Source organism: Sciurus carolinensis, chromosome 14 (assembly GCF_902686445.1).
Source record: "Sciurus carolinensis chromosome 14, mSciCar1.2, whole genome shotgun sequence".
NCBI classification, from domain to species: Eukaryota; Metazoa; Chordata; class Mammalia; order Rodentia; family Sciuridae; genus Sciurus; species Sciurus carolinensis.
The window spans coordinates 38,027,181-38,053,481 of NC_062226.1; the positions used below are offsets into that span (position 1 = coordinate 38,027,181).

Consider the following 26,301-nt stretch of genomic DNA (forward strand, 5'->3'; position numbering starts at 1 on the left):
AGCAGGGCTCCTGGGAACAGCAGGGAAACTGGGGAAGGAAGCATCTATGTTTGCTCTAAGCCCCTGTGGAGGGGTCTATAGCAGCCACTTCATAGCCCCAGCTTGGTTTCACTGGCCCTACCCCACCACTGGCTGCTATAGCCCAGGGCTCTTTCTTGACCTCACCAGGTTATTTAGTCTCATGAAACCCCAACTCCTGTCTCTCCTTCCACCTCTAGGGCCATCACATCTTCCCTGTCTTCTGGGAGCCTTTCGTCTTCCCCTTTGTCTTTTAATCATGTTTCCCAGGGTTTGGGCCTTAATTCTCCCCTTCTCTCCTTCTCTTATCACCTTCCTTCCCTGCTCCCTGATGTCTGTCTCATCATTCTGCAGGTCTAACATAATGGTTAGCCTGAGACTTTGAGGAATGTCTGAGCCTCTCTCTGCATATGCTGGGCACAGAGGTACTGAGAATTGTTGAACGGGGACTACATACCTCTAACCAGCTAGCCCTCATGAATTTGAGAACCTCTCTGCTCTGCCATTCTTGCCTCTGCCTTGCTATCATTCCCCCGACCCTTCAGCTGGACATGTCAAGGCCCTCCTCGCTCCAAGCTCTGTGAATGGCACCATCATCGCCCAGTCACTCATGCCAAAAACCTGGGAGTTGTCTGTGCTTTTGTACACAATGTTCCCTCTGGGCCTGGCACACAGTAGGCGCTAATAAATGTCTGTTAAACTGAATTAAATTCAATTTTCTCTCTTGGACTCTCCTCTGCCTCTGTCTGTTTCCCTGGGACTTGGTGTCTCTGGCATTCAGTCTCCACATTTCTGATTTTTTCTGTCTTCCCTGTTACCACATTTGAGTTTCTGGTAGTGGGGAGTTGGGCCTCTTTTCTTTCCTCACCCCTACCTCCGGGAATCACAAGCTGGCCAGGACTGAAGCCATGGGAAGTGAAAAAAGAGAACCAATCTTGGGGACAGATGGCCCTGGTCTTTCTTGGAAATCCCAGCCCTGTGACCAGGGAGGCAGTTCTACAGAAGCCAAGATCAAGGTCAGACTGCTGGTACTGGAAGGGGACAATCCTTTGAGGACAGATGTCTCCACTGTGAAGAATGGGAGGGGGAAATCTGAGTCTGCTGAGGTAGAAAGGCAAAAAGGGTCTATGTGATTCTGAGCAGGGACTTGGTTTCATGTAATGTGTGTGTGTGTGTGTGTGTGTGTGTGTGTGTGTATGTGTGTGTGTTTACCGGGATTGAACCCAGGAGTGCTCTACCACTGAGCTACATTCCCAGCCTTATTTATTTATTTATTTATTTATTTAGAATTCTGAGATGGAGTCTCACTAAATTGCCTAGGCTGACTTCAAACTTGCAAACCTCCCGCTTCAGCCTTCTGAGTAGCTGGGATTACAGGCAAGTGCCACCACACCCAGCTTCATGCAATTTTTTGCAAAATAAAAAATTTGAGTCTTTGAATTTGCAAGTCTATGGTATCATTGCTCTTGCTTTCAAAGTTCCCCTGCTGCTAAGTTTCCTTGTCATTCCTGTCTGTCCTTCTCCCCTGTGTTCCATTTGGATCCTCTGTTCCCTCTTTGCCCACCTGCTTTTCTTTTCAATCTTAACCCAGACCCCAGGGAGGGTTCTTAGGGGAGTAGATGCAGGACTAAGTAGGGGGTCTGTTTTCTGTGTATCCATGATGTGGGGGTTCCTCCAGAGTTCAAGGGAGCAGATGGAGAAGATGAATCTTCTTCTCCCTCAAGGTCCTGTCGTGAAGGAGATGTCCCCACGGCCTGGTCCCAGTTCAGACCAGAGGTCTGACCCTTTACCCAGTGCTCTTCCTAAAACTCAAATGTGCTTGTGTTCCTTACCTACATTATGCTCTTCCTAGTCTCCATGGCCTTGACACCAAAAGCATTTTAGAATGTGATCTCTGAGCCACTTAGGCTGCCTCAGCCTGCTTTCCAGGTGTCTGCTTAATTCATCACTCCTTACTAAATCCTTTTCCTATCCTTTAAAGGCTGCAACCCACTCAGACAGGCTCTCTTTCTTGTGCCCTAGAGCTCAGGTTTACTTCTCACAGGTCAAGGTTGTGAGAACCTTGCATCATTCATTCATTCAACATTTATTTGAATCTATTTTAATTGTTAGGAGCACCTGTTTGATGTCAGACCCCGCTCTAGGCACCTGAAGATGGAGGCCATAGAGCTACCCTCATGGAGTTCCCAGGGGTCACACAACTAACTAGATAATTAAACATCACACTAACCACCATAAGGCAAAAAGTACAGCACTGAGAGAGGACAAAGGGTCTTAGTTTAAGCTTCTCTTAGGTGACAGGTTGTCACCTCTTGGCTGAGGGGTTTTAGGAGTCAGACATAGGGCTTTTGCATGAACTTTGTATAATTATCTAAATTATTTTTTAGTATCCATTCTCCCTGACAGGAATGTAAGTCCTGTGAGGTCAGGGACTTTTTAAAAAAAATGTTTTAAGGCAAAAAATAAACATCAAAGTGCATAAACCTTAAGGGTTCAGGTTGAATTACATGTGGAATTTTAGTTTAGTTTGTAGAGCTTTATATAAATGAAAGCATTCAGCATGTCTTCTGTGTGTGTTTCTTCCCTTTGTTCAACACTTTGAGACGTATCCATGTTGTCGGATGTAGCTGTAGTTGGTTCTTTTCCATTGCTGACTGTATCACTATCTATTTGGATTGTTTCCAGTTTGGGACTATTCTGAATAAAGCTACTACGAAAATTTTTGGTGAACATATTTGGTCATATCTCTTGGGTACATATCTGAGAATGGAATTGCTGGATCCTTGGATATACATATGTTCAGTTTAACACTGTTTAACAGTGTTCCAAAGTGGTGGTACCAACTTACATATACATGAGCAATGTATGGAATCTAGTTACTGTATATGCTTGAGAGGGCAGAGATTTTTGTGTGGCTCACTGCTGTTCTTAGATTGATGCCTGTACTTAGATCAATAGTAGGTGCTCAATACATATTTATTGGCTGACTTATGAATAAGAGGAGCCATCAGCATTCCTGAGATACTACTTTGGCTCCAGCACTAACTTGCTGAGTGATTCTGGGCAGGTGACTCCCCTTCTTTGGGATGTTTCCCTGTCTGAGGATAAGAAGACCAACACCAAGGGCTTTGCTTTCCAGTGCCAGCTGGGTGCTATGAAAGCTAGACACCTGTTCATTCATTTACTTTGCTTATATTGCTTGAGGATGGCTCCTACTACATGCCAGAGTGGTGAGGGTGTGATCCGTGCCATGCCACTAACAGCCTCTTTTAGGTCAGCCAGGGCCAGGGGTCATTGCCCATCTTGTCCCCAACTCGTCTTCCTGGAACCCGCTCTTCCTTCCTCTGTCCAGCCCTGACCCCAGGGGGTTGGGGTCTGGATTAAGCCTGTGGATGGAAAATATGATTAATAATCAAAAAAACATCCAAGAGGAAGAGACCAGGAAAACAACTTGGGGAAGGCTCCTCGCCCAGGGGAGGGGGGCCATGTCCTGGGCCTCGGGACAGCTCCAGCACCCTCCCGCCGCCCTTTCTGGGAAGCTGCCACAGGAGTGGGTAATTTTAGCCAAAAATGGAAGAAAAAACCACCCTAATTATTTATTTAAAAGATGACCCCAATATAAATTATGCTTCCCCTAGAGGCTTCCCCCTACTCTGATACCCTCCTTCTAGTGTTCTTGATCAGTTGGGCGGGTGGGGTGTGGGGGGTTGCTAGAGACATTGGACTGGGGGCAGAGGAGGAATTTCAACATGAAATGTTTTGTTCATTAACAGAGAACATTAGGGGGAAATTCCCTTTCTGCTTAGGTCTGGGCAGCCCAAATGGATACTCAAAAGTTATGCTGAAAAATAGAGTTTAGGCAGCAGAGTGAGGTGGGCTATATTGGAGAAAAGTAACAAGAGACCTTCTCTCCCCTCCTCTCAGACTCCAGAGGTTTTCTGAGCCTTAATCCTTCCTTCTCAGAGGGATTTGGTTCCCCAATGCCTCAGGTTGCCTTCAAAATTTCTTTTTAGCAAAATAGGAGGAACTGAGATTAGACTTGAGTTAGAACTTCCCACTGAGATGGAAGAAAGGATAACAAACAGGAAGGGGAAGACCTGGAGCTATCTGAATACTTCAGAATTCTGATAGAATATGCTGGAATTGATAGGCAGGTAGGCAGGGAAACTGGAGCAGTAGTGAAAGCCCCTTGTAAGAGTGGATTTAGAGAGCCTTGGGGAGCAGGGAAGAGGAGATAGCTCCAGGGAATTGGGGGCAATTTCAGGTTGAATACTTAGCTGTCTCCATTGTGGTTGCAGCCCTCCTCCATCTCCTACCTTTAGGGAATCTTTGCCCTTTTCTGGTGCCAGAGGTTGGAAGGGTCAGGGCACACAGAGGCAGTCATCCAGGCAATAGGATTCCAGGAGGAAGACTGAAGAATGTGGGAGTTGTGAGTGGGCCCCAGGTGCTGTCCCAGGATGGTGCTGGGAGCTGTCTAGGGAGGGTGAATGCGTCGTCCCTGGGGGGCTGGGCTGGACCCTAAGTAGAGGGGCTTGGGAGGTCCCCCTCCCTGAGTCGGCCCCCGGGCTGTGTCGGATCGGGTTTCTCGGCGCCTGGAGCCTCTGCGAGGCCGAGCTGTTCCCGAGCCCCGGCCAAGCCGCCCCGGGCGCTGGCACTCCGCGAGGAAGCAGGGAGGGGGGGCAAGGGGGAGCGAGGGGGGGCTGTAAGGGCGTTTACGTAACTGCCTCCCAGAGCCCGCCCCGACCCGCCAAACCCCAGTGTGATTGAGATCGTGTGTGACTGCGTGTGCGTTTGTGTGACACGTACACTGTGTGTGCCTGGGCCTGTGTGTGTGTGTGTGTGTGTGTGTGTGGTGTGTGTAAATGTGAGTCCAGGACTCAGTCCCACCCTTTTGAGACCTCTAGCTCCTAACTCAACAAGGGACCCTGTACCATAGTGTGGTTTGAGTTTTTACTCTTTGAGATTGGGTGTGTGACTCCTGTGTTTGGGCACTTGTAGACCTGTGTGAGAGATTGTAACTTTGGGTTACCAGGGATGTGTCCTGCGGTGGAACTTTCTGATGGTATAGCAGATTAGAAATGGGTTCCATTTCCTGGAGGAATACTGCAAAAGGCAATCATAGAGGTAGGGTATAGGCTTTCCTTCCTTGGAGATGATGAGTAGAAATGGGGAAGGGTCTTTGCTGTCCAAAGCCTTGGGATAGCCCAATTGACTGTGAGGAGTGGGAGGTTGTTCAAGTTTAGGTCACCTGCAAAGATGGAGAAGTCATGGCCATACAGTCCCGTTTTATGGTGGGTATAAAATTTTAGGAACCCAAAGTCATGTATTTCTCCCAATTTCCCAGGGTCTCACAATCTTAACAAATCTGGAATTTCCATTACTTGTAGGGCACAAGGGCACCTGCCTAAGGGAGATCTTTCTCCTAAGGGAGAGGTGGGTTTTGAAGACAGGGGGGCCGTGAATGTGCTAAGGGGCATTGGGGAGAGGTGTCAGGGAAGTGATGTTTGGCTTAAGGATAAGGATAAGAGAATAGAGAAGGGGGCTGCTGCAGAGCTGGCACCGCCAGGGATACCGGCATGAAGAAAGCTGGAGAGGAAACACAGCGGGATCCTGTAGGGCTTTGAAGCCTCGCCTCGGAAGTCTATCTTTGCCCCCAAGGTGGTAAGGAGAGACACGGGAGGATTCAGCACCGAATCTCAGAGGTCAGTGTGCAGATAAGGCAGCCGAGGGTGGTAGGAACGAAAACCTGAGAGTAGTCTGTACCCCTAGCTCAGTTGTGAAGTAAAATCGATTCTGAGCCATGACAACGGAAAGGAGAGGGGGCCGCACCCTGGTGCTTCGTAGCCTCGGCGCCGAGCGGGAGTCAAAGCCTAAGGGAAACAAACATCCAGCACTTCCCGCCAGGTGTCGCTGCGGCCCCGGGGAAGTAAGATTGGCCGCTGGGTCCCGCGCCAGGAGCTGCTGACCGACAGACCCAGGACACGGTCCGACGTGCGCCTGTCCTCATCCCGCATCCTCCCACACAACACCTTGGGTTTCTGGACTCCGGGACTCCGGTTGCCCGGTGAGTACCATGCCTCGCACTGGGAACTGCGGCACTAATTATGGCAACCTCCGCGTCCCTAAGGTGGCAAGTTTACATTGGCCTGGGCGGAATTCCTGACTGCTCCCAATCAGCAGAAAGAAACAACATCTGGAAGTCAAGTCAGTTCACCATGACCCGCGAATCTCGACGTCCGTCCGTCCTTCCCCTATCCCGTGTAAACACCCAGGACCATCGGCCCCGCCATGGGTACCTACCTAACGTCCCCCAGGCCAAACTTCAGCGCAAGAAAAGCGGCAATTCCTCACTGTCTGCGCTCCTTACTCGTGCCCACCATGTTAAAGAGGTTCACGACTTGGGGTTCTGAAGGCTAGTGGGCCAGATAAGCCAATTAGAGAACATTCACTGTGGGTGAGTCTGCGTTGGACCTCAGCTGGACGCAGCTATTTCGCTGTGTGCCCTTAATCCCTACATAGCCCTTTCTGAGATTCAGCCCTGGTTGACCCTTGACGGTCGTACGGAGGGCATTCTGCGGCCATGGAAGTGAAAGTGAAAAGCCCTGGCAGTGGCGGGAAGGTTTTCCTCTGCAATGGGAGTCCCCGAGGCATTTGTTGGGAAAGGGCCCGGGCGTTGTAGGCAGTCTGCTGGGGAAGGGTGTGAGGAAAGAGCGAGAAATTTCCCTCCCTTCACCCTCAACCACGAAGCAGTTCCCTGAAGGGGCAAGGCTGGGGATTGTGGGTCAAAGGCCAGGTGAAAAATCCGAGGGGTGGAATGGGGATGGACCTCTCGTTCTCTTTTTGGCATCCCACTCTCCGTTTCTCTCTTGCGTGACCTCAGAAGTTGATCAGGTTGTCTAGCCTTAATCTTCCATTTTGCAGCCAGATAGGAGGCCCGGGGACGAGTGAAGTGAGCTCACCGGCCCCTCAGAGGCCCAGGCTGCGAAAGGCAGGCTCGAGGGGTGAGCCTCCAACGCCAAGCTAGTGGAGAGTTGCCCCACGCGCTGCAATTGCCCCACCAGGCATTAAGGGCGCAACCTTTGTACCCCTTCATCCTACAGAGGCTTCTTCTCAGGCCAGGTGTCCCCGGGGATTGAGAACGAAGAGGGGGGTGGTGGTGGTGGTGGTGTCACCAGAGACATGGTGAGAGGCGAGGGCCTGGGCTCCCAGTCTGGTTCATCCCGTGTTAAGGAAACGCAACGCGCTTCCCCCGGCGCGAGAGGTTTGTCTGTATGTGACTAGGAGGGGGGTCGTTGCTGGTGGCAGTAGGAATAAGGGAGGAGGGGAGTCGGCTGGTTTCTTTTACCCAAAGTGGGGGCTGGGGACTCGGTCTTGCTCTTCTCTCACGATGATTCTGGAAGGAGGACCCCAGAGTTGGCCCCGGGTTTGTCAAGGTGTCAGTGTGAGGCACTCAGGGCCTGAACGTTCGAGAGTGTGCGCAGAAGAGACCTGGCCAAGACTGAGTGAGAGTGAGTGTGAATGAGCGATCCCTGGGGGTGGTTGCGCGCCCAGTCGCCCTAGGGGAGCGGGCGGAGTGGGTGTGCGTGTATGTGTGCGCGCGCGTTTGTGAGACCCGCGGCCCGGGCTGCGCGTGAAGCACCTGGGCCACAGCCGTCTGGAGGGCGCGCCCGAGAAAGGGCGTGCGTGAGGGTGCCACGCGTGCCAGTGCGGGCTAGCGTGCCAGCGGGGGAAAAGGCGCGTGCCTGCACGGGGCGAGTGGGAGTGGGGGCTCACAGGCCTGCGCAGAGTAAGCGTGCCCTACGAACGGGCCGCGCGTGCCAAGCGCGGGAGCGTGCCAAAGCGGGGACGCGCGGGGGCCGTGGCGGGGAGGGGGTCGTGGCGCGCGGCCGAGGAGGCGCGGGGAGACAAGGCGAGAGGGGGAGGGGAGCGAGGGCGCGCGCGGCCGAGCGGGCGCCCGCGGTCACATGGGCGAAGGAAGGAGGGAGGGAGCGCGCGAGGGAGGGAGGAGGATGGGGGGGTTAAAGCCGCGGAGCGACGAGGAGCCGGTGCAGAGCGGGCGGCGGCGGCGGCAGCGGAGGCGGCGGCTCCAGCCAGCGCGGCGCGGGGTTCGGTGGTGGGATCGGGCAGCGGTGCTAGCTCTGCGCTCCTTACCTCGCTCCTGCCGGGGGCGGTCGAAGGGCGCGGCGCGGAGCCCCGGTGGCCCCAGGGCGCGGTGAGTACCCCGCGGCGGTCTGAGCGAAGCTGAACCTTCGAACCCTCAGGCGGGAAGACCAGCGGACCCGCGGCCCTGGTGCGCGCGGGAAGAGTGAGGGGACACGCGTGGGCCCGCTGCGGGGGGAGGCAGGAAAGTTCACAAGAAACTTTGCCCGCAAACTCGAGGACTGGGGCGCAGGAGAAGCGGCCCCCAAGTCCGGGCGCGCCAGGGGTTGGGCGTGGTGGTCGTGAGGCTGGACAATCGGCTGAAGCGAGATAGTCAGGGCGGTTTGTCCTAATGTCCCTGTTCTTCCCACCCCTCAGTCTCATGCTCTGGGTCTGGGAAAATTCCAGGGCTTGGGGGTGGGGATCGCAGTGGCCCCCGTGCACCCAAAGGCGGCTACTTTTCTCCGGCAAAACCCTGGACTTCAAAGCGCCCAAGTGTGTGAACGGACGGCTGCGCGTCTGCCAGTGCTTGTGTGTCCGTGTGAATACGTGTGTGTGTGTGTGTGTGTGTGTGTGTGTAAAGGAAGGGGGGGGGAGACTGCCTGTGGTTTTCTCCTGAGTCCGCCTGGATGTATCTACATGCTGTGAGACTCCCCCAGTGTGTCTCTTTGTAAGTCCTCTGGTTTGTGTGAGTCCGCCTGTGATGTGTCCCCAAGTGTCTCTTTGTGAGTCTGCCTGTGTGCCCCCTTCTGTGCGGCTCTGTGTGAGCCGACCTCAGTGTCCCTATGTTGCTCAGAGTAGCGTATCTCCCGGTGCGTGGGGGGCTGGGCCGCGGGGAGGTCACCAGACGGACAGCTCTCCTTCTCCGCTCCTCTCCTCTGCTCTCCTCTCGGCTCCGCTCCTCTCCCGAGCCTCTGCTCCAGTGTCTAGCTCCTTCAGCTCGTTCGATCGCTCTCTGGACCCCTCCCCCCTCCAGTAGCTTCAGGCGGGCAGGACTATTTCACGCCTTGTTGAAAATTCAGGATTTTCTTTCTTTTTCCGTCTAGTCTCTCTCTTTGAGAATTGTCTGTATGGCTGGCAGCTTGTCTGCAACACTGGGTGTGTGTCTGCATGCGGCTGTAGGAGTGTGTCTGTAATACTAGTTGTTTTGCCTTTGATACAGGGTATATTTGTATCTGTGTAACTGGGGGTGTATGTGTAGCTAATCACTAAGGTGTTGGGAGTCTGAAATGCTGGGTGTGTTTGTACATCATAATTGCTGTACGTTCAGGAGGTCTGAAACACTGGGTGTGATGGCATGCTGTTGTATGTGTGAGGATGGGGCTTGAACAATTAAATATTCCTGGGATTCAAGGCTGGCGAGGACTTGGGTGGAGGGGACTATATGTCTCAAACTAGGTCTCTGTCTCCACTCTCACCACCCTCCACAAATCCTCTGTGTTCCTGGGATTCTGGGCAGGATTGATGAGATGGAGCTAAAGGTTCATACTCTGATACTGATACTCCAACTGGGACCCCTAGCCTATACAAACATTACAAGTTTCAAGTTCACACTCAAAACCCTCTGGCTCTGGAACTCACACTCATATTCACACTGGGAAATAAACTCATTTTGGGTCTTGGGGTTTACATTCACACTCATGTGGTCTCACATTCAAAATTACACCAGTACATTGGGAGTCACACTCAGATTCACATTTATATTCTGGGGCTCATTTCCAGATACACACTTTGGTCCTAGGATTTACACTCCTTGGTCCTCTGTTCTCATACTTGGACTCACAGAGGAACTGTAGGCTCACTTACCCAGACATTTCTATCCTTTAGCTCGTTGATTCACATTGAGACCTAGAGCTAATGCTTAGAAGCTCACTGGGGTCCTAGGGCTCACACTCAGATTCACTAAGACTTGGGAGCTTCTTTAAATTCACACTTAAATGCTGGAACTCAGAGTCACACTAAGACTAAGGCTTATACTCAGACTAACATAGGGAACCTGGGGCTCACATTTGAATTCAAGGACTAATATAGGACACTGCAGTTCCTAGTCAGAATCACAGTTTCATCTTGGCATTCATCCTCATGCCTCCATGCTAGGGTTCAGATTCAGACTTAGTAGGGACCCTGGAGCTCACTCAGATTCATATTAGGACCTTTGGGTTCACACTTAGATTCACATGGGCAGGCTGGGGGTCATTCTCACATGGGTAATGTATACCTCACACTTAAACTCATACCAGGATCTGGTTGGTTGATTTCCTCAGACTCATATGAGATCCTGTGACTCACATTCAGATTCCCATTAGGATCTTGGAGCTCACACTGACTCACACTAGAACTCTAATGCACACACTCAAGATTCTTACTTCCATCCTGGAATCACTTAAACTTATACTAGGCTCCTGATGTTCACAGTCAGACTCACATGGGCATGGAGGGACTCATGCTCAATCTCAAAAGGGGAGTCTAGTACTTACCTGGACTCATATAGGACACTTAGCTCTTACTCAAAAGGCTCTTAAGACTAAGGACTCACAGACTTTCACTGACTTGTTTGGGAATCCCGGAACTCACAGTTAACACTCACATTTCGATCCTGAAATTCATATTCTGACTTACTGAAGCTTATAGTCAGATATACCTGGAATCTGGGTTCACATTCAAACTCATAGTTTCATCTTGGAGTTCACACTCAGACTGACATTAAACCCTGGCACTTACATTAAATTCTACTTCTGTCCTGAAGCTCACATTCAGACTCACACTAAGATTGTGGTGTTCACAATCCCAGTGGAGCTTAGTACTCAATCAAGCACGCCCATGCTTTCCTTAGGTTTGCGGTGTGTATTGGGGCAATCGAGGTGAACAAAAGAGACTGCTGCAAGACCAGCCTCCTCCAAAGATGGGGATGTACATTTGATTACCTCCCTCACTTGGGTTGTGGGCTGATGGAGGTTATAATGGGAAACAGATCCAGTTGAACCTCCCTGCCTTGCCTTCTACAAGGACACTTGGCTTTTGGCAGAAGCTCTGAGTGGTTTGGTGGTTCAGAGGTAACATGAACCCTTAGAGCCCTCCATGTGCCATGCACATGCCCCTTAAATAGTTTTGGACACCCCTTCCTTGGTATAAAGAGCTAGGTGTGAGGATACAAGATTCATGTCCCCTCAAGACATCTTCCCTATCCCAGCCCAATCATCCTTGGAATGGGAGGGGTATGAAGATTGATCTGGTGAGTACACCTCTGTCTCCAAGGACTGTTCCAGGGTGCTGAATTTGTGAATTTAAGCCCCAAAATCTGGTAGCCCCAAAATCTGTGATGAGAAGAAAACTGGAGGAGGAGACTGAACTGGAATGCACCTTTTCTTCTCTTCTCTGCCCAGGCTGGAGAGGGATGGGGCCCTATAATGTTATGACTTACAGTGTTTCTTGGAATGCCTGTTGAGCTGTTATACTGGCTCCAGGACTTGCCCATAGATCCCTACTCTACTCCCCAGAAAAGCAAGAGCCCTGGGGACTGGGGGCTAGGCTGCAACCAGACCTGGAACTTCACCTGTCTTAGAGACATGGACCTGGACTCACTTGCCCTCCTACTATGGAGACCAGTATGTGGGGCTGCCTGAGGCATACTATCCCCTCATGGGGGCTTACACTACAGGGACCTGGCCTGCAGCCCCCACCCACACCCCAGGCTGACATGGCTGGGCTTTAACTGCTCCCTGTCCCTGAAGGGGACACATGCTCTCCAGTCCCCTATGGGGGTGGGGGGCTTGGAGGCAAGGCGCCCTGCTCTCTGCCCCCCCATGGCGAGTTGAAGTGTAAATGAATCGGAAACATATGGAGTGGATTTTCTTTGAAATGCAGATGGGTTGGGGGGGACCATGTGTGCCTGGTTGGGGGGGGTCCCAGAGAGTAAGAAGGCTGAGAAGGGAGAACTGACCCCTCCTCCAAGTCCACCATGGGGGTGGGGAATGGGGAGAACTCAGCTGTGTAAACTCCTGTGGCCCTCAGTGACCGTACCCACAGGGGCTCCAGCTTCCTGTGGGGAGGGGCTGGGGAAGCAAGTGGTCCCTGTGGGTGGAGAACCTGCGGTCATCATTCCCCTTTACTTCTGCAGAGGGCAAAGGAGGGCCCCAAAGCAGAGCTGAATTGCTCTGGATTGGGGGTCACCAAAGCCAGGAGCTCAGGGGGCCAAAGGATAGAAGGAGGACCTAGAATAGATGTGGGATGACAGACCCTGCTGCTGTGGGCACCCAGCTCCCAGAAGCCAGGGCTAGTGCTACAGTAGGACAACCTGAAGTTAGACCATGGTGGTGATTTCTGATTGGTGCAAGGACCTGCTTGGAGTTTAGGAATAGACAGAAGAGTCCTCAATTCTGCAGGAGGACAGATTTCTGCAGACCCAGAGCAGTCAGTGTGCCCCACCATACTCTACCTATTCTTTCCTAGCCCAACACTCAGCAGTATGGCATAGTAGTTGCCTGTGAGTTTGGTGGGACCCAGGTACTGGCTCTGCCTTGTTTACTACTGTATCCTGCACCCAGAACAGACCTGGTATGTAGTAGCAGGGCAGAGTTGAGTGAGCAATGTCCATCTTTTTCTCTCCCATCACACACTGTACTCCTTGTGGGCAAGACTGTCGCTGGCTACCTGCCCAGTGCTTGGCAGGGAGTAGGTACTCAATAAAGGTTGAGGAATGAACACAGAGTGAGGAGACCCCTTGGGATTTGTGGCTTGAGACCCAAGAGCCCCTGTTGTACACCCGTTTGGGGCTCAAAGGAACCCTGACTGGTTTTCAGGCTAGACAACAGAAAGAACTTCCCTTCACTCGGAAGGAATGCAAAGGATAGGTGCCTTCTTTCTGGAAAGTTCTAGGTAAGGGAAAGCGGGCAGGGCAATAACCCTGATTCTGTAGCAGAAGTTGGAGGTCACTCTGCCCTCTCCCCGGCTTCACAATTTTTCAGATGGTGGAAAAATCTTTATTCCCCTGTGGTTGTGAGTGTGACTCTCACTCTCTTTAGGTCTGGGTTTCTTGAAGTGTAGCTGAGGGAATGGATCCCGTCTCTGGACCTCCAAGGCTGGGCGCTGAGGCTGTGTAGCTGCAGCAGGCAGCATGAATTGTCCGTATTGGTTATTAATGTTTGAGAACACAGGGTTCATATCTTAAAAATACTTTGTCCTGCCAGAGCAGAAGAATTACTGGTGTGGGCCAGGGTAGCTAGTAGTGGCTGCATCTTGGTGGGACAGAGGCAGAGAGAGGCTCACAACACTCACTGGGAGCCAGAGACTGAGAATGTGTGAGGGTGGGAAAACTGAGACAAGTGCAGGTGGGAGATGCTCAGGAGACAGAGCCTTTGTTTTATACAGAGCAAAGATTTAAACAGTCAGCGGTACCAGTTAGTCAAATTATGGCAACGTTCAGGGTCATCCATTGTTTTATATGGCAGAGAATTTTCTTGTAGCCAATACCAGACATAAAAATCAAGTAGTCAGTAAGAACCCTTTCAAGTCCAGCCTCAGGATGTTCTAAATAAGTGTGTGGCAAAGAAAACAAAATCTGTCTCAAGTGCCCTTTTCTAAGCCATTATCCCATGCCTACCTCCTCAGAGCCCTTCCTTAGAGCCAAAGTTCCAGTGAGGGTCTTCAGACCCTTTTGTATACCTCCTCACTTTTGACTCCCAGGCCTTTGTATAGTCCTTTGCCCCAGGAGAAGGTACTGCACAATGGTCTCTAATAGGCAAGAGGAGCCCAGAGTCGGGGAGCAGATACCATGTGACCTTGGCCCATGAAATGACCTTTCTGGGCCCCTCCGTGAAATTTCAACGTCGGGTGGGGATAGGGGGTTGGGCCCTGGCCCAGGCCTGGAGAGAGGGTGGTTTTGGAACACATCCAGGCCCCTGACGTCAATGACTCTCCAAATAATGGAATCAATATTGGGGGGGGGGGGCAAGCGTGAACCAGGCCCCAGCGATTAGAAACAGATCAGCACAAACCCGCAGCTGATTCTGATAGAGCTGCTTTGGAGCTCTAGGGTGGGAAGCCTGGAAGGAGGTGGACCTGTGAGGGGGGCTCAAGAATGGGGAGGTGGAGTCACCGGGTGTCCAGAGCTGGAGGGCATATAAGTGGACAGAGACCTTAGCTGTCTGGGGTTGGAGTGATGGGATGGGGGCCCCGTGTCCTGGTCCCTTCCTCCTTTGAGCTCATAGGGTTCCAAGTCTGGTTGGTTTGTGGATGGAGACTTCCTTCAGCCAGTGAATGATAACAAATAGGCACTGGGAGTTCATCTTCCTGCATCGCAGACCTGGCCCCTAGTCCATGTTAGAGGTCACAGGTTATGCACAGGTAGTGGGGAGAGAGTTCTTAGTGAGACCTAAGTGAGATGACTTTTCGCTTGGAGCCAAAGGGCATTATTCCAAGACAGAGATGGGTATCCCCCCCAGATTGGGAGTCTGGTCTCCTTTGTCAGCTCAGGTTCTCTCAGCCTACTAGAAGGCATCAAGTGAGGATGGAGTGGGCCATGGGGTCTGTGGGGGGCTGGCCTGGCAGCAGCTGACAAAAAACAGGAAGAAGGGCTAGGGGAGCGGCTGTAATTACGGGGCATTTATTATTAATCAGATGAAATTGCTGGAAGCAGCTGGTGTAATGTGCGTAGCGATACAGACTCTGCATGCTTCCCCCAACATGCACACACATATACATGCCACACACAGCTGGAGCTTTGCTCACTTGTACAGTTTTTTTTCTCGTGAAGGTCAGATGGATCTATAGGTGTTTCTCTGTGTATCAGTGGATGTCTGTCTGTGTTTTCATTTCAGCCTGTACCCTCCTCTACTCTACTATCTCCAATTGTCTGTCATTGTTTGGCTTTATCTCTGTCTTCCTTTCTATATCCCTCTCTTTGAGCCCATGTTTTGGTGTGTTTTGTGTCCATCATCAGCTAACCTGTCTCTAACACCTTGTTTTAGTTTCTAAGTCTGCATCTCTGTGCAGGATTGGATAACATGAAGTCCCTTTCTCATGGTTATGTGTTTAGGCACCTAATCATACTTTTGGCAGATACATCTGGGACCTTTTTGACTCTGAGGATTTTCTGGAATCTTGTAGAAGGTGAGGGGTCTGTTGAGTAGCTGGAATCCATAGAAAAACATCGGTGACTTTCAGGATACCCGATTTCATCGTCAACTCCCTTACAAGCTACCAGTTCTGTGGCTTCAGGCTAGCTGCTTTTGTTCTCTGAACCTGTTTTCTCATCTGAAAAAAGGAAACAGGATTACCTCCAAAGTTTGTTTTGATGATACAGTACAAAAGTTTAAGTTAGGTCTTATCATAATGTCTGGCTAACCAAGGACCTGAACAATTGCTAGCCAGTGGGCTGCGGATGTAGCTCACTTGCTAGAGTACTTGCCCATGTGTGATGCCCTAGGTTCAGTCCCTAGGACTGCCAAAAATAAGCGAATAACAAAATTGCTACCCATTATTTTTATTATTGTAGGTGTGGTACAGTGGATTAAACCCAGGGGCATTCTATTACTGAGCTATATCCCCAGCCCTGTTTGTTTTGAGATAGGGTCTTACTAAGTTGTCCAGGCTGACCTTGAACTTGTGATCCTCCTGCCTCAGCCTCCTGAATAACTGGGATTACAGGTATGTGCTACCATGCTTAACTTCTACCTGTTGTTATTATTATTAGGAAAGGCACTGTGCAAGTGGATGAGAGAGCTCCAGAGGCAAATTGGTATAACAGAAAGGCTTTGGAGTTAGATATGGACTCAAATCTAGGCTCTAGAACTGATCAACTCTGTGGGCAGTTACTTAACCTCTCTGAACCTGTTTTCTTAGCTGTCAAGTGGGAAGAATAATAGAACTTACCTTGTGGAGAAGTCATGAGGACTAAATGAGATAATGTATATAAAGTACCTAATATAGTTCCTGGCACATAACAGATGTTCAGTTAACTAGTGGTGATAAGGAAGAGGATGTTATGACAGTGAGTGTTGATACCATGCCTGTGACCCTGTGTCTCTGAGTGAGTGTGCATGTGAGAATGTGTGTGATATGGAGACTGTGTCTGCAAACTGTGTGGGGATTCTGGATTTTCTGTGGGTGTGGATCTGTGAGTACTGTCTTCTGACCTCCCTTGGTTCCTGTGGTTCAGAACTGAATTCAGAGAGTGGTGCTGAAGCGAATCCATACTACCCAAATTTTTCCTCTTTCAGACGTTTGTCTGCTGCTTGCCTTGGTCTCCCCTTCGCACAGTGTGGTTGCAAGTATGGAATGAGCTCTTGAGCTGAACTAAGACCTGTGACTCCTCTGTGACCTCTAATTTGTGCCCTTTGCCCTTCTAGAATCCAGACTTGTCACATCATCCCGCCCTCTTGGTTTTGGAAGTCCTGGGAAGAGTGATCTGGAGGAAGAGAAGGACATTGATGTGCTTTGAGCGTGGCTGGCTGGTGGTGAAGAGGTAGGTGCTGGGGGCCCAGGGAGGGCAGATGAACCTCAGGGCATCACCAGGTACATTGGGGGCATAGGTCTAGAGGACAGGGGTAAAGGACTGAGATCCTTTCCTTCTGTTCCCCTGTCCTCCTGCCTCCTGAGGTGTGGGGCTCATCCTGGCTTGGGACTTTTCTTGCTCCCATGATAGGCCCAGAGAAGGGAAGAGATTTACCCATGGTCACACAGGCAAGAGCAAAACCAGGTCAGGAAATTGAGTTGTACACTGAGAGGGGTTGAATCCCAGATGTGGGAATGTTTCTGTTTCAGTGTCTTCAGTTTCCCTGTCTGCCCCCAAAACATCTCTCTGGCTTGATTAGGGAGCAGCTGGGCTTGGAGGAGATGGAATGGCAGGTCGGAAGGTCCAGAATCTTTTGGGGCCAGCTGTGGGGCTGAGTCTGACTCTCCCTGCCTCTTATTCAGTTCAGGCAAGGCCCCTGGATTGGCAGCCCGGGGGTGGGGGCATCCAAGGAATTGAGGCAGTGGAGCGGAACGGAAGGGCCTATTGTCCAAAACCCGCCAGAGGCCCACAAAGGCCGGCTGGGCTTTTCATCTCAGCTCCCAAACAGACTGGCCATTTTCCCGGCCTGGGGATGGGGGGCTCTAACCCCTCAGAACTAGGAGTGGGGTGTTATTGAGGGTGGAGTGGGGTACTCTAGCCTGACACATGGCCTTAAAAGGAACTTAGATGGAACCAGGGCCCATGAGAGGAGAGAAGAGGGATTCCTCTGCAGGGGCATAGAGTTAAGCTTTCCACCCCATGACCCAACGACATGGGGTGGGTTATGGGTTAGGAAATGGATTTACAGAATGATAGAGAATATTTAAGGGGGGCACACCTGGGAGGAGTTTGATGGCCTACTAGGAAAGTGGGCTACTGAGCCTTGAGTGCATGTGATCCTCCCCTAAATTGAGAACACCTTAAGGAGCCAAGAAAAGGGGTTCAAGAAGAGAGGGCTAGGACTCAGGGGAAAGAATAAGCTCTCTGCAGCAAGAGGGACTGAGGCCAGACAGCAGGAAGAACTTCCTGCCAGTGAACAGTAGCTCAGATGCCCTGACCCTGTCCCTGGGGATCTCAGAAGATCGCGGAGAGCAGGGGAGCTGGAGACACCCCAGGGGCTCAGGCTGAGGCAGCTTCTGTGGGGGCCGAGGAGGAGACCCGGGAGGAAGAACTTGGCAGTTCTATCCACCCTCCCCCAGCAGCACCTCCAGCACCACTTTAAAAACAGCTTTTTAATTTAACAAAGTGGATGAAAAACTGTTTTTGGAAATAAAAGATATCTGCTGTCTCCCAGGCTAGCACTCAGCCCTTGCAGAGAGCTTCTCTCTGGATTTCTTCCTGCTGCTGGTGCCTCCTTTCTTCTCTCCCTCTCCTTTTGTGTTTGTTTCTGCTCTGCAGCCCTCCACCTTCCCTTTGGCCCCCCATCACCTCTTTCTCCAGCTCAGTCTCCGTAAGAGTCTCACCCTCAGCCTCTCATCTCAGTTCTCTGCATCTCCTGTCTCTCCTCTCCCAGTCTCTCTCTTCCGGGGCATCTCTCTCCCCTGGTCGTCTCTGTCTCCCAGCCTGTCTCAATCTCTGTCTCCCTCCACCCCCTCCTTCTCCCCCAACCCCAGCTCTAAATGGGTCTATTTAAAACGCCCGATGCTGCCAAGTCAGAAAAGCGTCTCCTGATAAAGCGCATTAGGCGGAGGGAGGGAGGAGGAGGGAGGAGGGAGTGGCGGGCGGATGGATTGATCCAAGCCCGTAACCCCATTAATCAGGCAGTGTGGATCCCCCCTCCCTCCCCCAGCTTCAGCCCCTTCTGAGCTAAAAGCCCCTTAAATATTTATCACCCCTCCCCCACGGGGGCGAGGGGAGGGGTATGTGGCCCTTGGTGTGAGCATCCCCAGCTGCCTGTGCACCCCACCCTGTATATGTGCACATGTGTGAGTGTGCTCATGTATACATGCATGGGTGTATATGCCTGACAGGCCCCAGGCCCAGCTGCTGACTTGCCCCCCACCATCTGGGCAGGCCAGTTCCCTGGGCAGCTCCTGCAGACCCTAGGAATCTGGCCCTGCTCCTGTCTCTCCTGAATGGGGACTTGGGCAAGCTGAATAGGGAGATCCTGGGGTTAGCTGGGGGGGTCCTCATCTCTCCCCAAATACAGAAAATAATTGGAGGACTGGGTGGAATTTGCACTATCATTCTCACAGGGTAAGAGGGTGAGCTGGGGTTCCATTCCCAGATTCCACTAAATTCCCAGTGCAGGAAGTAACTTGTATGGGGCCCCATTTTCTTAAAGTGCACAAAGGTATCTTGAAAGGCTGACTGAAGTTCCCCCTTTCTCCTCAGAGGGCAAAAATATGACCTGCGGGTAGGTTGGGAGCTTTCCGTACCCTAAAAAATGTGGGAAGGTGACCTGGGCCCGGGGCAGGATGACCCCTTCACCCCCAAGGAGATAGAAGGGAGGCCCAGAGCCAGGACTGGGTTCTGTATCTCGCTGCTTGCCGATGCCCCAGGCAGCAGAGGTCAGTCCTGAGACGGGCAGACCACTGCCTGGGTTGGCTGGAGACCCGTCGTCTTGGGCGGGGGCAAGGAAGGCCCGGGCCAAACCTGGGTGTGAGGAGGAGCCCAGGCGGGAGCCGGAGGGTCCCTTCCCCTCCCCTCCCCCAGCATCAAGTGCCACATCTCCTCCTGACTCAGACAATTAGATTCAAAGGATGACCTCACTGCATGCCGTCCCTCACTCGCTCCCTCCGCTAGCTCGCTAGCTCGCTCTCGGCGCGCTCGTTCCTCCCCTCCTCCCGGCCCGCTCGCCGCCTCGCTCGCTCGCGGCTCGCCCGCGTAGCTCCCGGCCTGGCCGGCCGGCCCCTCGCCTGCCCGCCGGCCCGCCGGGGCTCTCACGGGGTGGGGGGCCTGCTTTTGCCTCCCAGGCTGGCCGGGGCTGCCCGGGCCCCAGCCCTGAGCCCCGGGGACCCGATGCCCGCAGGCGGCCGAGCGGACCCACGGAGCGCCGGAGGCATCGACGGGCGCCTGCGCGGGGACCCAGGTCAGTGGCCGCACGGCCGCAGGGCCGTAGGACTTGTCACCCCCGCCGCCGCCGCCGCCGAGACGCCCCCGCCCGCGCCAGCCCGCCAGCCCGCCTCGGCGCTTCCCGCTCCTTTCTCGGCCCCCGCCCCCCGCGGCTGCTCGGCGCGCTCCCCCTGCCAAGCTGTCTCTCTTCTCTTCTCTTTCTCTCCCCCCAGCCCCCCTGCCTCTGCAGCCGGTGGGAGGGACTGGGACTTCCTGAGGTCCCAGGGATGGGGCCGGGGCCCATTGGCTGCAGTTGGACCAGGCCTCTGAGAGGGGAGGGGGCTCTGGCTGTGTCCAGCAGCCTGGGGGAGGGGACCATTGCCTAGGTGGGAGGGGGACTACTGAGAGAGAGGCCCAGGGTGTGGGGGTGACATCTAGACAGGGGATGAGCTCCTGATATCTTTCTTTTCTTACATCCTGTGGGCCTCTTGCCTAGTTTCATTTGATCCCCAAAGCCTGGCTTCATTTGTCTACACCTCCTAGCTAACTTTAGTCCCTACTGCCTTCTTTCATTTGGACCCCACAACCTATCTTCTTTGGGCCCTGTTACCTGGTTTCCTTACACCCTGCTGCCTGGTTTCTTTTGTCCCTGCCGCTTGCTTTCTACAAATCCCTATCCTCACCTGGCTTTATGGGATTTCCCCCGCCTGATTTCCTTAGGTCCTGCTGCAGTGCCTGTCTTCTGTAGAGCCATATCGGGCTCCTTTTAGGATGGGGGCATCAGGGCCCCAGCTGAACCTGGAGTGGCAAGTGGTAAGGATGTCAACAGCACTGCCAATTGTTCCAGAGTTGGGGACTGGCCAGCGGAGCCTGGATTCCATTCTGCCTGGACAGCGACTCTGCATCAGCTCCTGTGGTGGGGGTTCAGGCTGCAGGATTCAAGGAGGCTTTGGGACTCTTGTCCTCAGTGTGTAGTTAGCGAGAGCCCATTCTGCCTACTGCTGGGCATCTGCCCCCATCTCTCTTTGGACCTGATAGTGATGACAGGGTTTTGGTGGAGCCAGAAGTTCAAGACCTCATCTCCCACTTCTCTGCCCCTTCTGCATTGAGGACTGATGTCTTGGTGCCCTAGAGACAGTTACAGGCTCAGAATGACCTGGGATCACATAGCAGATATTGACTGAGAGCTGCTGCTGTCCTCCTCTTGAAGAAGAGGTGAAAGGGAGGGGAGGCAGTAAGGTCCTGGGGAGTAGTCTGGTTCTGGGGTTTTATGGCTTCTGCTACCCTTGCTACCATCTCTCTCACACAGGGGTTTCCTCACCCCTCCTGTCTAGCCTGGATCTGCCTTCTTTCCCTAATGCTGTTGAAAGCAGGGTTAGGGGTGGAAGGAGCTTCCAGGGGAATAATTGTCTATTTCTTTACCTTTTAAGGACCAACAAAGTTTCTTTCCTCTTTCTTTTACATTCCTGCCTTAGGCCACCCTGGACTTTATCTTCTCTCCTTAAGCACAGCTAGGCAACCTGAGGTCCCAGCATAGTGTGATGTTGAGTGTGTATCTATGTTATTTACCATTATGGGTGTGGGGTGTGAGGCTGAGGGTGACTGAGGTCTCTGAGTTTCTGGAGGTGCACAGTGGTGCTTATGTGGAAGGTCAACTATTCTGAGCGTGCGATGGTATCCATATGTGAGACCATTACTGTTTTGTGTGAAGGAGTCTCTGTGTGTGAGACTACACGTGCGTGTGCATGCACACCAGCATGCGTGAGGCTGTGGCAGTGGGTATCCATGTGGGAGGCCATGATGTGTGGCCATCTTGGTAGACTGAATGCCAGTGTCTGTGAGAGGTTTCCTGGGTGTGTCTGTAAAGCTCTGGCTGTGTGTGGAAGGGTGTGGCGGGGGGGGGGAGCTTTGGGGCACTCAGCTGGGCGGCAGTAAGAGCCTAAGTGTGTGCTTCATTTTGGGGTGAAGCAAGCACTGGGTCCTGTGTGACCCTGAATTGCTGGTGTGTGTGTGTGAGCATGTGTGTGCGCATACTCATGCCTGTGTTTACCCATCAGGAACAGATTGCTCTGGCTTCCCCACTGTGAAGGAGGGGAGAAAGGGGGAGGAAGGATGGCTTGCTCTTGCCCAGCAGACCAGAAGGTTCCTCAGAAGGAGCATGCACAGTACACATGCATGTTAGGGGGGCAGAAAGAACAGATCACTGTTCCATAAAAAGACACTCCAAACTTCTGTCTCCCCCCCACCCCCCACTCAACTCTGGCTCTATCAGAAAGACCTTCTTCAGTTCTTATTGTTACAAACCCATGCTTCACATGCATTGCTGCCCCCATCCCTTGGGGGAGTGTGAATATATGTGTGCAAGCTTGTATGCATGGGCTTCTGTGTGTATTTTCAAGGGTATGTCTGTACCAGAACACTGATGGGGCAGGGGTGTGGTGTGGTAGGAGATTTGAGACAAATTGAGTCTTTGAAACCAGACTCCAAATCTGGAAAGCTATTTTGTCCATCTTTCTGTCTCCATGAAGGGTCATATCTTGAAGCCCTTTTTGGCCACCCTCCACCGGCTAAGAGAAATCTCTCACTCAGTACAGTTTTTCTGCCCACCCCCACCTTTCATGAATTCCTTCCAGCTAACTTCCTGATGTAGCATTCTGTCCCTCCAAAAGGAGAACTTAACCTGACTGGTGAGGTCTTTCCAGGGTAGATGGGTCCTCCTGATTTTTCTGGAAGCCAGAAGAGACTCTGAACCAGTGTTGGATCTTAGGGGATTTCACACTTGGGCCTCGAGTTCTGTGAAGCTACTCAGAGTCCATGTGCCCAAAGGGAGGATATGAATTATCTGCCCCTTCCAACTTCCTATTTGAAAAGGTCAGGGACTGTACCAGATGACTTCTGAGGGAGACAGCCCAGGCCTTCTGCATCTAGAGTGGTGCTTACATACAGTCATATACATATATGCATATGTGCATATACATACAGTCCCATGCCTGGGTCATCACATCTGGCAGGTCCCCAGCTGGGCCTTTACATATGGGCACAGGCTGGTGGGACAGATTCCCATCCTCCCAGGACACCTCCCCAGCTGCCCAGTCAGGCACATTATGGGAGGGCCCTGCCCACCCCACCCCCTCAAACAAAATGCACACACACACACACACACACACACACACACACACACACGTGCAGCAGGGCACACACATGCTGATCTCAGGGTCCCCACGGTGCAAGAGGCTGGGGGTGGGGGGTTTGAGCATTCAGAGTCCAGGCTGCTGCCAAAATCCATTGGAATCTTGTCCCCCCCCCCACAGGCCCCCATCTCCGGCTGTGGAGGTCACAACAGCAGGTGCGGATACCCCCCCCAACTCACATTGGGCCGCCTCCTTTTCCACAACCTCAGCCAGGCCAGCGCTGGAGCTGGGGAACTGCTCCCCCTGCCTCCCTCCTCACCCCCCTCCCACTGGTGCTCAGCTTATCCTGCCCCCTTCTGAGTAGCAGGAGGGGGCCTGTGCTTCCGTGGGGTCCTTTCCCCTGAGCATTAGGGCTTGCCTCTGGAGAGGGCAGGGAGGTGGTAGCCCCAGAGGAGTAAAGGAGAAACTGAACCCAAGCATAGCTTCTGGGTACTATACCACTTGGGGCACCAAGAGCTGAGAGGAGGAGCGGGTCTAGATTCTGAGAGGAGGGCAAAGGGATAGAGCCAGAGACAAGAGACCCAGAGAAACAGAAGGAAGAGACACCACAGGGGTGGGAGCCAGACCATGACCAGCCGGCTCCAGCCCAGGAGCTGGCCCCTGACCTGGGCCCACCCGCTCCCTGGTGGAGGACCTACTGGGCCAACTGCCAGGGGCCAGGCCTCCCTCCTTGGCCTGGTTCACCCATTGTCCGCCCCCCCCGCCCAGCTTCTGGACGGTTCAGGCCTCTGCCCCCGCCCCCACCGCCCACGCTGTCCAGGCTGCCTAGGCCTGGTGGGATCTGGGGGCCTCCTGGCCTCAGCCTCTCCTCCCCCTCTTGGAGCTTCCTGCCCACTCTGTCTCTCCCAGATTCCCCCTCAGCCTGATCAGTGCTGTTCCTCCCTACCCATCCTGTCCTTGCCCCCATCTCCACCCCTGCCCTGCTTCTCATTTTATTTCTAATAAAATATGTGTCTCTCTTCCTTGCTCGAACCTAATTGCTCTGAAGATCTGAAGCCTTCAGAGTTCCCACAGTGTTTGGATCTGTTAGTCCCGAGTGTGTCCTATGTGCTTGCCTCATTCCTAGAGGTGGGCACCCTAGGGCCATTCTGGGGAGAGGGAAAGATGAGGCTCCAGGTCTAAGGGTGCCCTTTTCACTCATACTATGAGATTCTGGAATCTGGGGTTGCCAAGTAGGGACTGGAAGCTGTTAAGAGTCACCTTGGCCCTGTACTGGGCCTGCTGCCCTCCATCAGATGAATGTGCCTGACCCACCCCATCCTCAGCCATAGTGGGGAGTCCTGGTTGGTGGTCTTCAGATCTCAGTATCCCACTTTGGTAACCTTGCTTTGAGGACACTGCTTGAGGTCTTGCTCATTCATTGTCCAGGCCAGGTGGAGTCTATTGACTCTCATGCCAGCCTCCCCTCCCCTCCTGCTCCAGCTCAGAACACACTACTGTGGATCAGTCCTCGCACACAGAGCTGAGACTCAGTCAATGGTGCTCATAATCCCTGACCCCGACCTGGTTGTGGCAGGGATTCCTCAGAGTTGACTGGACTTATGTAACCCAAACTGCTGGCTCTTTCTACATGGATAAATACTTTCAAAACTCACTGCCCCCTTCCCCCAGGTTCTGCCTTCCGTTGGGTAACTGGTACGTTACTGGGGCTGATAAGAGAGGTCTCAGGTCCTGGATGCTAAGCCAGACTTGAAAACTAGGTAGAGGTCCCTGATCCGGAGCCTGCTGCCATGTTTGTCAGCGTCACTTGGGGTGACTTTCAGCCTCCTCGGGTGCCAGTATTACTGTGAACTGGTATCATCCTGTGTCACTTGTGTTGATGTCATCATGAGAGTTACTCTGTGTGATTATCAGTCTCATTGCGTCTTTGATTCTGAGATTACTGTCCTGGGGCTTTTAGTCTCAACAGGTGTCATTCCTCTGTTGGTGTCATTGTATGTGACTATATTCACTGCATCATTGTCATCATGATGACTGTCAACACCCCTGTGTGTTACTGTCATTAGTGCTGTTGTATCATTTTCACTGGGTGTTGTCACTGTGTATTGGTGTTTTTGTGTCATAGGACAGTGGCAGTAAATTGGAGCCTTGGGTTTTGTCTTATGTATCATCTCTGTGTGCGAGTAACAGTGACACTGGCGTTCCATGTCAGGAGTGGTGCTGGAACCCTTGTGCTGCTAGGCACTGGTCTCCTTTCTTGCTCTGTTCCTTCCTCATCCTGGGGTTGACCTCTTCCAGGAACCTACAGGGAGCCCTTATCTAAGAATCTGTGACATTTATCATCCAGATCTATCCCAGAGTCATAGCATGTGGACTTGAAAAATTTCTAGGACAAATGCTCTTTGCCCTGAGGTGGGAGCCTGAGGTGAGCCAGTGCAGAGTGGTGGTGTGTTCTGAATGCCTTTGGCCTCAGTGTTCATACCTGGGGAGTGGGCCCATCTGGGACTCTGAGGAAAGAGGAAGTGAAACTGGCCTGGGACTTTCTGGATCAGCAGATGCAGGGGCAGGGATAGAGTTTCAGTTCACCTTTGTCCCCTGGGGCATGGGTTTCTAGATCCCCAGTGGGAATCCCTCCAGCCCCAGGAGAGCCTTGATCTTATTTCACAGCAGTTCTTAACTACTATTGATGTCTCCTATCTCCCACAAGAAGAGCTGCGTGAGCTTCCTCAGATGCTTTAGGGTGGGCTCGAAGGCCCTCTGGATCTATCTCTGCTGTCTCCCCTGCATCCCTTCTATTTCTGTCTCTGTCTCCTTGTCCTTCTGATTCTCCACTCAATGCTCTGCCTCTCTCTCTGCTTCTCCATTTCCCTTCCCAAGGTCTCTGCCATTTCTGGGTGCCCAGACCCTGCAGTGTCTGTCTTGGTACCCCACCCCCACTCTCTGCAGTGCTAGCTCTCTCTCAGCAGCGCCCGTCTCCCGTGGCTGCAGCCCCGTTGGCCCAGGGCCCGGCCCTTACAGTAACTCATTGGGCTGATGGAGGCGACTTTGATGAAGAAGCCACCCCTCCCCCTGCAGGGGCCTGAGCATTTGTGTGTGTGCACACGCTCATGGGGTATGTGCTAGTGTGCTTGCCTGGTCATCTCCCCTTTCCAACCTGACTGGGACCCGGAGGGACCTGGAAGCAGAGGCCATTCCTCCCTCTTCTCTTTCTGGCACTCCCATCCTGTGACCCAGTCTTGCTCCACTCTTCCTGCTTGTCTCCCTGCCCATGCCCTGGCTCCTGCTCTTATGTGGTGGGCAGTAGACCTGGCAGTGAGGTAGAGGATCTTCCTGGCTGTGAGGAGTGAGGCACGAACAGATGGTAGAAGTGGAGAGGGAGGGTCTGAGAGCTCCTGGCAAGGGCTGCACTGGGGAACCAGGTAGACCTTCAGCCTGTCTCTGTTTCTCCAGAACCAGCTCTGGATTCAGCCCTGGGTTTGTTTCCTAGTTTGCTGGCTGTGTAACTTTGTTCATTGCCTTAACCTCCTA

General features: G+C 52.8%; 1 protein-coding gene across 3 annotated transcripts in view; it reads left to right on the forward strand.

Moving 5' to 3' along the window:
* The first annotated feature begins 8,055 nt into the window (after window positions 1–8,055).
* Cntfr (ciliary neurotrophic factor receptor) overlaps window positions 8,056–26,301 on the forward strand; it is a 37,508-nt gene continuing 19,262 nt past the window's right edge. Inside the window, exons 1-2 of one of the 3 annotated variants that reach the window (XM_047525666.1) lie at window positions 8,056–8,230; window positions 16,503–16,618. Coding sequence is in view for 1 of the 3 variants with exons in the window: in XM_047525665.1 (XP_047381621.1) it covers window positions 20,414–20,455 (42 nt within the window). In the remaining 2 variants the exon portion in view is untranslated. Of the gene's footprint in view, window positions 8,231–16,502; window positions 16,619–19,430; window positions 19,680–20,362; window positions 20,456–26,301 lie in introns of those variants that run through there. The other 2 variants (XM_047525665.1, XM_047525668.1) reach the window with 2 other exon arrangements.